We start from the raw sequence: 12,329 nt of genomic DNA, 5'->3' as shown, positions 1-12,329 counted from the left end.
TGGAAAGATAGGTATAAATGTGGAGCAGTCTTTGGGGGAAGGCATAGATAATAGATGTTTTCTATTTCCTGCTTTTTTTCATATTTATATTTTCTGTAATGACAGATACTGCTTTTGTAATATGGAGGGGAAACTTTCTTACCATTTTCTCTGGTTTGCAGTCTCTAAATGGACAACTAAAAGATTAGTTCAGTCAGTTCAGTTCAGTCACTCAGTCGTGTCCGACTCTTTGCGACCCCATGAATTGCAGCATGCCAAGCCTCCCTGTCCATCACCAACTCCCGGAGTTCACTCAGACTCACGTCCTTCGAGTCAGTGATGCCATCCAGCCATCTCATCCTCTGTTCCCTTCTCCTCCTGCCCCCAAACCCTCCCAGCATCAGAGTCTTTTCCAATGAGTCAACTCTTTGCATGAGGTGGCCAAAGTACTGGAGTTTCAGCTTTAGCATCATTCCTTCCAAAGAAATCCCAGGGCTGATCTCCTTTAGAATGGACTGGTTGGATCTCCTTGCAGTCCAAGGGACTCTCAGGAGTCTTCTCCAACACCACAGTTCAAAAGCATCAATTCTTCGGCGCTCAGCTTTCTTCACAGTCCAACTCTCACATCCATACATGACCACAGGAAAAACCATAGCCTTGACTAGACAGACCTTTGTTGGCCAAGTAATGTCTCTGCTTTTGAATATGCTATCTAGGTTGGTCATAACTTCCAAGGAGTAAGAGTCTTTTAATTTCATGGCTGAAGTCACCATCTGCAGAGATTTTGGAGCCCCCCCAAAAAAAGTCTGACACTGTTTCCACTGTTTCCCCATCTATTTCCCATGAAGTGATGGGACCAGATGCCATGATCTTTGTTTTCTGAATGTTGAGCTTTAAGCCAACTTTTTCACTCTCTTCTTTCATTTTCATCAAGAGGCTTTTTAGTTCCTCTTCACTTTCTGCCATAAGGGTGGTGTCATCTGCATAAATGAGGTTATTGATATTTCTCCCAGCAATCTTGATTCCAGCTTGTGCTTCTTCCAGCCCAGCGTTTCTCATGATGTACTCTGCGTAGAAGTTAAATAAGCAGGGTGACAATATACAGCCTTGACGTACTCCTTTTCCTATTTGGAACCAGTCTGTTGTTCTATGTCCAGTTCTAACTGTTGCTTCCTGACCTGCATACAAATTTCTCAAGAGCCAGGTCAGGTGGTCTGGTATTCCCATCTCTTACAGAATTTTCCACAGTTTATTGTGATCCACACAGTTAAAGGCTTTGGCATAGTCAACAAAGCAGAAATAGGTGTTTTTCTGGAACCGTCTTGCTTTTTCGATGATCCAGTGGATGTTGGCAATTTGATCTCTGGTTCCTCTGCCTTTTCTAAAACCAGTTGAACATCTGGAAGTTCACGGTTCATGTATTGCTGAAGCCTGGCTTGGAGAATTTTGAGCATTACTTTACTAGCATGTGAGATGAGTGCAATTGTGCAGCAGTTTGAGCATTCTTTGGCATTGCCTTTCTTTGGGATTGGAATGAAAACGGACCTTTTCCAGTCCTGTGGCCACTGCTGAGTTTTCCAAATTTGCTGGCATATTGAGTGCAGCACTTTCACAGCATCATCTTTCAGGATTTGAAATAGCTCAACTGGAATTCCATCACCTCCACTAGCTTTGTTCGTAGTGATGCTTTCTAAGGCCCACTTGACTTCACATTCCAGGATATCTGGTTCTAGGTCAGTGATCACACCATCATGATTATCTGGGTCGTGAAGATCCTTTTGGTACAGTTCTTCTGTGTATTCTTGCCATCTCTTCTTAATATCTTCTGCTTCTGTTAGGTCCATACCATTTCTGTCCTTTATCGAGCCCATCTTTGCATGAAATATTCCCTTGGTATCTCTGATATTCTTGAAGAGATCTCTAGTCTTTCCCATTCTGTTGTTTTCCTCTGTTTCTTTACACTGATCGCTGAGGAAGGTTTTCTTATCTCTCCTTGCTATTCTTTGGAACTCTGCATTCAGATGTTTATATCTTTCCTTTTCTCCTTTGCTTTTCGCTTCTCTTCTTTTCACAGCTATTTGTAAGGCCTCCCCAGATAGTCATTTTGCTTTTTTGCATTTCTTTTCCATGGGGATGGTCTTGATCCCTGTCTCCTGTACAATGTCATGAACCTCAGTCCATAGTTCATCAGGCACTCTTTCAGATCTAGTCCCTTAAATCTATTTCTCATTTCCACTGTATAATCATAAGGGATTTGATTTAGGTCATACCTGAATGGTCTAGTGGTTTTCTCTACTCTCTTCAATTTAAGTCTGAATTTGGCAATAAGGAGTTCATGATCTGAGCCACAGTCAGCTCCCAGTCTTGTTTTTGCTGACTGTAAAAGATAAAAGATTACTATTTTTTATAAATTATGGGAATTCTTATGTAGTGTTATAAAAGTTTTTCATGAATATTCTTTTAGAAGTTTCTTAATATTTTATTTTATAGATGTCCTATTGTAATCTTATGAAGAGTTTAACATCTGCCTTTCGAAATATGTATGGTGTATCACGGTAAGTTTATTATCCATATTGCAGCTAAAATTATTAGTTATATATATTGCCGGTAAATGTCTATTCTAAATTGCGGTGGGCTATTCAATTCAGGAAATTGACTGTGCTATTTAAGTGCCATAATACCTGCTTTGTGTGATCTTGGTCTTCTTAAAAAAAAAAAAAACAGTCGTCCATTGGTGGGGGCGGGGGAGGGGACATTGGTTCTAGGGTACTCTCACCTCAGATACCAAAATTAGGGATGCTCAAGTCCTTTATATAAAATGGCATAATATTTGCATATAACCTACACACATCATCCCTTATACTTTGTCATTTTTAGATGATTATAATACCTAATATAAATGCTAGCCAAATAGTTGCCTAAGCATGGTAAATTCAAATTTTGCTTTTTGAAACTTTCTGGAATTAAATATACACACACACATATATATTTTCAAAATGAGGTGGTTTGAATCCAGAGATGTGGAACCCATAGACAGAGAGGCCCAACTGTATAATAAAATTTAAACTTGGACTTCTCTGGTAGCTCAGGGTAAAGAATCCGCCTGATTCGATCCCTGATTGGGGAAGATCCCATACGCCTCAGAGCAACTAAGCCATGCACCACAAGTTCTGAGCCCGCGCTCTAGAGCCCAGAAGCGGAAACCAGTGAGCCTTTGTGCTGCAGCTGCTGAGCCCGTGCACCCTAGAGCTCATGCTCTGCAGGTAGAGAGGCCACTGCACTGCCAACCTGATACATTGCACCTGGAGAAAAGCCCTCACAGCAACTGAAGACCCAGCATAGCCAAAAAAAAAAAAAAAATCTGACCTTTAAAAAAAATTTTAAAGTCAGAACACAGTGAACATGGTTTATATTTCTTTTCATTTTGTGGCTCCCTAGGTCCTGGTTATGAAAATTGGTGTAGTGTTGAGCAGGATCAGAATTTTATATGATCTTTGAAATTATAATGACCTTTTTGCATTCATGCTTAATTCCCAGCAAGTGTCTAGGCTTCAATTTGCCATCCTCCAGGTCTGTGTAATTCTTACTTTAAAATGAAGTAACTCGGTAAAACAGTGCCCAGTCTTCCATTGTGTGCATTTCTGCTTAGGTTCCATCACACGACGCCAGTAGCTTGCTGCTTCAGTGAAACACTGAGCGGTGAGAAGTACACCGACCCTTTTAAGATTGGCTGGAGAGACTTGAAAGGTCTCTATGAGGACATCAGGAAGGTAAGAGATTTTTGACGATACTGTGAAGTTAGGTTGATTTCTTTGAATTATGAAAAAACAGTGCAGGTTTTCCCATGTGTGCCATGCCATTGCAGACCTGATTCCCAAATGTCTGGTTTTAAATGTTTCTTGAGCCGTGAGTATGGGGCAGTGTGGAAGATGCGATACAAGTCACTGCCCGGAGGCGGGCGATGGCAGGAATGGGAAACTGAAAAAAGAGAAGGTTCCAGCCACAAGTGCATGTGCACAGAGTCCTCTGACTCTTCCCCCCAGATCGGCCCCCTGCACCCGGCCTGGTGCGGCTCTGAAGCCTCCAGTGCCTCCTGCCACTGTCCTTCTCTCCAGTTCTGAATATCAGTGCTGGGATGCCCCCTACAGGACTTTCTTCATCAGGCATTCTGTTGCCCAAATTTTCAGTGGCCCCCAGCCTCACGTGGATTCTCCTCTGCTGCCCAAGATGCTCATGTTCCCCTGGTCAGCTTCCTTCCCCTTTCAAGGTTCTGCATTTTCCCTCGCCAGCCCCCGCCCCACTCTGCTATCCGCATGGCACCAGCACTTCCTGTCCGAGGAGCCATGCAGAAGCTGTGGAGGAGGAGCTCCCTGAACGCCTGCCCCGGCCGTTGCAGTGCCTGCCTCCTCCAGCGTTGGCCCTGTGTCTGGTTAAGTCCCACGCCCTTTGCCTCTCCCCTGGGGCCCTAGGTTCTTCTCCCCCAATTCCCTGTTCTCCGTGAAGGTCTGCAGACTTGCCCTCTTGATTCTCCTCTGGATCCATTTCAGATGCTCCAGCTTCTTCCTGTTCATCATTTAAAGGACCATCCCCTCACCCTCTGTCCTCCCGGTTCCGCTCCAGTATTGCCAGCCTCTCTCTCTCTGTTCTGCCCCCTCATCACGGCTCCACCACCGCCCTTTGCCTTCCTATCAGCCTCTCACCTGAAACTGCCTTTGCCCCCTTCTACTAAATCCGACAGGCACTGCTGGCTTGAATCTTCCAGACCCTCTGAACATTGGACCCTGTTGCCCACAGCCCTTCCTTGAAGCCCAGCCCTTGGCTTCTGCACTGCCCTTGTGTTTCTCAGGCCATGCTTCAGTCGGCTTCCTGGGCCCCTCTCCGTCCCCTCCAGCTGTTCCTTGGGGTTGTTTGCTCCTCTTCTTGCTCTGTCTTCAGTTTCCCCGTTTCCGTGCTAAAGACTCCCACGTACTGGCTCTGGCCCAGACTGAATGTTCTCTCCTAAACTCTTGCCTGCTCCCTGGGCAGCTCTATGGAGTGTCCATCGCTGTTTCACACTGGCAGATCTGAAGCTCCGCTTTTTCCTACAAATTGTTTTTTCTCTTGTTTATCCTGTTGATGCAAAGTTATCACCCAGGACCTTGGGGAGGATCCTTGACTTGGCACTCTCCTTCTCCTCCATACCCTCCTCATCTCATCTCTCTCTCTCTCTCTCCTGAAAGTTGTTTTTATTTATTTTTGGTTGTGTGGGATCTTTGTTGCTGCACGAGAGTTTTTCTCTCGTTGCGGCAAGCAGAGGGGCTCCTCTCTAGCTGTAGTGCCCAGGCTACTCTTTGTGGTGATTTCTCTTGCAGAGCCCGGGTGCTAGGTGCACAGGATCCAGTAGCTGTGGTTTTCAGGCTTCGTTGCTCCGAGGCATGTGGGATCTTCCCGGACCAGGGATCAAACCGGTGTCCTTGCATTGGCAGGCAGGTTCTTATCCACTGGACCCTCAGGGAAGTCCCTCCTCGGAATCTGGCCTTCATTCTCCAGCCCTGGGTTTCTGTCACCCCACTGCCCCGGCTCTTGCCTCAGCCTGAGCCAGAGGTGCCTCCTGTGTGCTCCCGGGCAGCAGCTCTCAGCTCCAGGACAGGAGTCCTCACCCTGCCACACTACACTGCAGTCCTGTTTCCCTTCCCCTGCCTAGACTCTGAGCTCCGTGTAGACGAGAGGCTGTCCCATTTATCTCTGAAACCTCTGCGTTTATTATCATCCTTGGCACCGACGGGGGAGTGCCGGGCCTGCTGGATCGTGTGCGCTTGAGCCCTGTGAAGGGCTGCTGGGCCCGTCTGTTGCTCCTGGGACACAAGCTCTGATTCTTCCCAGCAAGTCCCTGAGAGAGACAGGACACACAAGTGCCCATCCCCAGGACAGCTCTCCCTCCTCTTCAGGAAGCAAAAATCCTCCTGAGCTTCTGTTCGCCAGGCATAGCTTGTCTCCTCCGTGAACTGCTCAAATTTCCTCGTCCACACTGATCTCTCCATTCTTTGACCCTTAATGCATTTAACATACGGCCATTGTTCAAGTTGCCACTGTATCACTCACTGAATATTTCATATTTTAAAAAATTTTGCTTCCCTAATGCCATCGTAAGCTCCTTGCAATCATGCATAGCGTGTGGTACACTTTCCCTGTGAACCTTTGGCTTGTGTGGCTGAGAAACACCTAAGCCAGACGCTGACGCTGCCCTTCTCTCTCCTCATCTCGTCTGCCACCCCCCCCCCACCTTCTGCTTCCCCTGCACCCTGCCTCTTTGTCCTCCTGCCTCCACCCTCCAGGCTGCAAGCAGCCCTGTTTCCCTCCCTCTCCAGCTGTCACCAGCCATCTGGCGATCCCCCTCCTCCGCGGTCGCACAGGGTCTCCGCCAGCGGGAGGCCCACCCAGCACTTAGGCCCCTGGCGGGGGTGGCCAGGCGCTGCCTGAGGCCCAGCCGCAGGAGCCAGCTTTGTGGCCACATGGTGTCGGCACCTCTTCCTACCAAGTGTTGGATTTCCCCGTTGAAATGAATGCACTAAAATCAAAGCTGTGTGAAAGAAATTCCACTGACGTTTTGTGTAGTTATGCCACCCTGTTGATGCAGAGAAACTTTGTTTCAGGAGCTCTTCATATCTACAGCAGAACTCAGGGAAATGTCTGAATACCATTTTGATGGAAAAGGAAAAGCCTTTCGACCAATTATTGTGGTGCTAATGGCCCGAGCCTGTAACATTCATCACAATAACGCCCGGTGAGTTACTTACGTTCTCTCCTCTGTTTTCTATTCGGCAAACCTTCCTTCCCAAGGTTACCGTTTACTTTCTTGGTACTTGTGTCTGCGAACTTACTTTGTGGTGAGTAATTTCCAGCTTTGTGTTCCCAAGGTCACCCTGGAGTCTAGTCTGGGCATCTTCCTTTTCCACGCTTTTTAATATCCACGGGAGAGCAACTTCAGCAGCAAATAAACATTTTAGAAAGAATTTTCAAAGCTACATTGAGTTTTCTCATGCAGAAGTAAAGAATGCCAGCACGTATGCCTACTTGTAACTGTCGTACACACGGGGCCATTATTCCGAAGGTTGATGCTTATGAAGTCATGAGTTAGGCCCAGATTCTGGCCACCACACCCCCTGCAGGCCCGGACTTCCTGTGGCCTTAAGAAACATGCCAAAGAAAATTTTTCTTAAGGCATTTTGACTTTTGGTCCTCAACTTCTGTGTTGCAAATATATGTAAAATTTTCAACTATTAAAACAACTGCCATGTTTTAACTTTAAAAGAAACGTTGAAACGACAGAGGACTTACCCATTGCCACTATTCTTAAAACTCTGCCATGTTACTGGAGTCTCTTCACTGTGTTTATTTTTACATCAGGCAGTCTACGGATGGACACTGCAGTGGACCATACTGTGCTGGCACGTCTTCCTGGTGTTGAATGTTTGCATTCTCCTCCCTTTTATCTGTAGATAGCTCAAGAAAAGATGTAGCCCTTAGGGAGGGCCTCGGGTTTGCCACACTGGGAAAGACCGAAGGCAGGAGAAGAGGGTGACGGACCATGAGTGGTTGGATGTTATCACGCAGACTTTGCCCAAGTTCAGTGGACGTGAACTTGGGCAAACTTTGGGAGATGGTGAGGGACAGGGAGGCCTGGCATGATGCAGTCCATAGCATCGCAAAGAGTCGAGCAAGACTTGGCACCTGAACAACAGCAGCAAAGCTTTGCCAGCACCAAATGTAAGGACGTTGTAAGAGTGGGCGTCAGGTGTCGCTTCCTGGCACATGCTCAGCTACTTGTGCCCTCTGTGTCAGCTCCAGGGCACGACGCTGTGCCTCCCGTTTGCCCTGAGACTTTCTAAGTGCTCACAGGAGAGTCTGGACAAACAGTGGGGTCTCTGGGGGTAGCTGTTTGCCCATCATCAGGACCACTTCACCTAGAAGGCAGAGCAGCAGAAATATTCCCTCTGAACCAAACTTGAAATACCTCTCATGAGGTCTGGAACTAGGTTCCTCAGCCTTGCCTCTGCTGACTTTGGGAGCCAGGTAGTCCCTTGCTATGGGGACTGTTCTGGGTCTTGTAGGGCTTTTGGCAGCTATTCCTGGCCTCCATCCAGTAGATGCCAGTGGTACCCCTTCCCCAGTCGATGACAACCAAAAAATGTCTCCAGACATTGCCAGGTGTCCCCTGAGGAGTAGAATTATCCCTGGCTGAGAACCTCTGGTGTAGAGATAGTGTTTATATCTTTAATTCCTCAGATTTAACACCTGGTACAGCTCATCACCCTCAGAGATGACATGGGAAGGAAAATATTCTGCGTTGCTTGCTTTAAATCCTGTCAGCTGTTATCCCCATTGTCAGAGCCTTCAGTTGATGTCATTGAAACTATAGAAATTGTTGGTTTGCAGGAATAAATAGGAGACTATGATACAGAAAAGGCATTGCTGGTTTAAAAAGTAAGTTCCATTCTGCCCTCCCTGGGGATGTCCTGGCTCCAGCTTCATTCTTCTCGTGGTGGGAGCAAGGCTGACTGAAGACTGAGCACAGAGCTGTGTCCAGCATTGAGACGTGCCTCATGACTGGTGTGCATTCTTGGCACAGTAGCCTAGCACGATTACCCTCTGAGCCCCAACTTCTTGGGAATACTCACTGCCTAAGGGCCCTTGTGGATCAGGCACTTGGTGGCCCGGGTGTCTTCCCTCTTACAGGAGCGGGTTGGGAGCGGGGGGAGAGCTTCAGGCACTTGGTGGCCCGGGTGTCTTCCCTCTTACAGGAGCGGGTTGGGAGCGGGGGGAGAGCTTCAGGCACTTGGTGGCCCGGGTGCCTTCCCTCTTACAGGAGCGGGTTGGGAGCGGGGGGAGAGCTTCAGGCACTTGGTGGCCCGGGTGCCTTCCCTCTTACAGGAGCGGGTTGGGAGCGGGGGGAGAGCTTCAGGCACTTGGTGGCCCGGGTGCCTTCCCTCTTACAGGAGCGGGTTGGGAGCGGGGGGAGAGCTTCAGGCACTTGGTGGCCCGGGTGCCTTCCCTCTTACAGGAGCGGGTTGGGAGCGGGGGGAGAGCTTCAGGCACTTGGTGGCCCGGGTGCCTTCCCTCTTACAGGAGCGGGTTGGGAGCGGGGGGAGAGCTTCAGGCACTTGGTGGCCCGGGTGCCTTCCCTCTTACAGGAGCGGGTTGGGAGCGGGGGGAGAGCTTCAGGCACTTGGTGGCCCGGGTGCCTTCCCTCTTACAGGAGCGGGTTGGGAGCGGGGGGAGAGCTTCAGGCACTTGGTGGCCCGGGTGCCTTCCCTCTTACAGGAGCGGGTTGGGAGCGGGGGGAGAGCTTCAGGCACTTGGTGGCCCGGGTGCCTTCCCTCTTACAGGAGCGGGTTGGGAGCGGGGGGAGAGCTTCAGGCACTTGGTGGCCCGGGTGCCTTCCCTCTTACAGGAGCGGGTTGGGAGCGGGGGGAGAGCTTCAGGCACTTGGTGGCCCGGGTGCCTTCCCTCTTACAGGAGCGGGTTGGGAGCGGGGGGAGAGCTTCAGGCACTTGGTGGCCCGGGTGCCTTCCCTCTTACAGGAGCGGGTTGGGAGCGGGGGGAGAGCTTCAGGCACTTGGTGGCCCGGGTGCCTTCCCTCTTACAGGAGCGGGTTGGGAGCGGGGGGAGAGCTTCAGGCACTTGGTGGCCCGGGTGCCTTCCCTCTTACAGGAGCGGGTTGGGAGCGGGGGGAGAGCTTCAGGCACTTGGTGGCCCGGGTGCCTTCCCTCTTACAGGAGCGGGTTGGGAGCGGGGGGAGAGCTTCAGGCACTTGGTGGCCCGGGTGCCTTCCCTCTTACAGGAGCGGGTTGGGAGCGGGGGGAGAGCTTCAGGCACTTGGTGGCCCGGGTGCCTTCCCTCTTACAGGAGCGGGTTGGGAGCGGGGGGAGAGCTTCAGGCACTTGGTGGCCCGGGTGCCTTCCCTCTTACAGGAGCGGGTTGGGAGCGGGGGGAGAGCTTCAGGCACTTGGTGGCCCGGGTGCCTTCCCTCTTACAGGAGCGGGTTGGGAGCGGGGGGAGAGCTTCAGGCACTTGGTGGCCCGGGTGCCTTCCCTCTTACAGGAGCGGGTTGGGAGCGGGGGGAGAGCTTCAGGCACTTGGTGGCCCGGGTGCCTTCCCTCTTACAGGAGCGGGTTGGGAGCGGGGGGAGAGCTTCAGGCACTTGGTGGCCCGGGTGCCTTCCCTCTTACAGGAGCGGGTTGGGAGCGGGGGGAGAGCTTCAGGCACTTGGTGGCCCGGGTGCCTTCCCTCTTACAGGAGCGGGTTGGGAGCGGGGGGAGAGCTTCAGGCACTTGGTGGCCCGGGTGCCTTCCCTCTTACAGAGCGGGTTGGGAGCGGGGGGAGAGCTTCAGGCACTTGGTGGCCCGGGTGCCTTCCCTCTTACAGAGCGGGTTGGGAGCGGGGGGAGAGCTTCAGGCACTTGGTGGCCCGGGTGCCTTCCCTCTTACAGGAGCGGGTTGGGAGCGGGGGGAGAGCTTCAGGCACTTGGTGGCCCGGGTGCCTTCCCTCTTACAGGAGCGGGTTGGGAGCGGGGGGAGAGCTTCAGGCACTTGGTGGCCCGGGTGCCTTCCCTCTTACAGGAGCGGGTTGGGAGCGGGGGGAGAGCTTCAGGCACTTGGTGGCCCGGGTGCCTTCCCTCTTACAGGAGCGGGTTGGGAGCGGGGGGCGAGCTTCAGGCACTTGGTGGCCCGGGTGCCTTCCCTCTTACAGGAGCGGGTTGGGAGCGGGGGGAGAGCTTCAGGCACTTGGTGGCCCGGGTGCCTTCCCTCTTACAGGAGCGGGTTGGGAGCGGGGGGAGAGCTTCAGGCACTTGGTGGCCCGGGTGCCTTCCCTCTTACAGGAGCGGGTTGGGAGCCGGGGGAGAGCTTCAGGCACTTGGTGGCCCGGGTGCCTTCCCTCTTACAGGAGCGGGTTGGGAGCGGGGGGAGAGCTTCAGGCACTTGGTGGCCCGGGTGCCTTCCCTCTTACAGGAGCGGGTTGGGAGCGGGGGGAGAGCTTCAGGCACTTGGTGGCCCGGGTGCCTTCCCTCTTACAGGAGCGGGTTGGGAGCGGGGGGAGAGCTTCAGGCACTTGGTGGCCCGGGTGCCTTCCCTCTTACAGGAGCGGGTTGGGAGCGGGGGGAGAGCTTCAGGCACTTGGTGGCCCGGGTGCCTTCCCTCTTACAGGAGCGGGTTGGGAGCGGGGGGAGAGCTTCAGGCACTTGGTGGCCCGGGTGCCTTCCCTCTTACAGGAGCGGGTTGGGAGCGGGGGGAGAGCTTCAGGCACTTGGTGGCCCGGGTGCCTTCCCTCTTACAGGAGCGGGTTGGGAGCGGGAGGAGAGCTTCAGGCACTTGGTGGCCCGGGTGCCTTCCCTCTTACAGGAGCGGGTTGGGAGCGGGGGGAGAGCTTCAGGCACTTGGTGGCCCGGGTGCCTTCCCTCTTACAGGAGCGGGTTGGGAGCGGGGGGAGAGCTTCAGGCACTTGGTGGCCCGGGTGCCTTCCCTCTTACAGAGCGGGTTGGGAGCGGGGGGAGAGCTTCAGGCACTTGGTGGCCCGGGTGCCTTCCCTCTTACAGAGCGGGTTGGGAGCGGGGGGAGAGCTTCAGGCACTTGGTGGCCCGGGTGCCTTCCCTCTTACAGGAGCGGGTTGGGAGCGGGGGGAGAGCTTCAGGCACTTGGTGGCCCGGGTGCCTTCCCTCTTACAGGAGCGGGTTGGGAGCGGGGGGAGAGCTTCAGGCACTTGGTGGCCCGGGTGCCTTCCCTCTTACAGGAGCGGGTTGGGAGCGGGGGGAGAGCTTCAGGCACTTGGTGGCCCGGGTGCCTTCCCTCTTACAGGAGCGGGTTGGGAGCGGGGGGAGAGCTTCAGGCACTTGGTGGCCCGGGTGCCTTCCCTCTTACAGGAGCGGGTTGGGAGCGGGGGGAGAGCTTCAGGCACTTGGTGGCCCGGGTGCCTTCCCTCTTACAGGAGCGGGTTGGGAGCGGGGGGAGAGCTTCAGGCACTTGGTGGCCCGGGTGCCTTCCCTCTTACAGGAGCGGGTTGGGAGCGGGGGGAGAGCTTCAGGCACTTAATGGACCGGGTGCCTTCCCTCTTACAGGAGCGGGTTGGGAGCGGGGGGGAGAGCTTCAGGCACTTAATGGACCGGGTGCCTTCCCTCTTACAGGAGCGGGTTGTGGGCGGGGGGAGAGCTTCAGGCACTTGGTGGCCCGGGTGCCTTCCCTCTTACAGGAGCGGGTTGGGAGCGGGGGGAGAGCTTCAGGCACTTGGTGGCCCGGGTGCCTTCCCTCTTACAGGAGCGGGTTGGGAGCGGGGGGAGAGCTTCAGGCACTTGGTGGCCCGGGTGCCTTCCCTCTTAC

General features: G+C 53.1%; 1 protein-coding gene across 4 annotated transcripts in view; it reads left to right on the top strand.

Annotated features, from left to right (window-relative positions):
* PDSS1 (decaprenyl diphosphate synthase subunit 1) overlaps positions 1-12,329 on the top strand; it is a 43,966-nt gene that overhangs the window by 4,060 nt on the left and 27,577 nt on the right. For all 4 annotated transcript variants that reach the window (XM_070802010.1, XM_019972967.2, XM_070802011.1 and 1 more), the window contains exons 2-4: positions 2,470-2,534; positions 3,629-3,749; positions 6,612-6,742. In XM_070802010.1, coding sequence (XP_070658111.1) covers positions 2,470-2,534; positions 3,629-3,749; positions 6,612-6,742 — 317 coding nt within the window. The remainder of the gene's footprint in view (positions 1-2,469; positions 2,535-3,628; positions 3,750-6,611; positions 6,743-12,329) is intronic.

Source organism: Bos indicus, chromosome 13, assembly GCF_029378745.1.
Source record: "Bos indicus isolate NIAB-ARS_2022 breed Sahiwal x Tharparkar chromosome 13, NIAB-ARS_B.indTharparkar_mat_pri_1.0, whole genome shotgun sequence".
Taxonomy (NCBI): domain Eukaryota; kingdom Metazoa; phylum Chordata; class Mammalia; order Artiodactyla; family Bovidae; genus Bos; species Bos indicus.
This window is presented reverse-complemented; position numbering and strand designations above follow the sequence as displayed.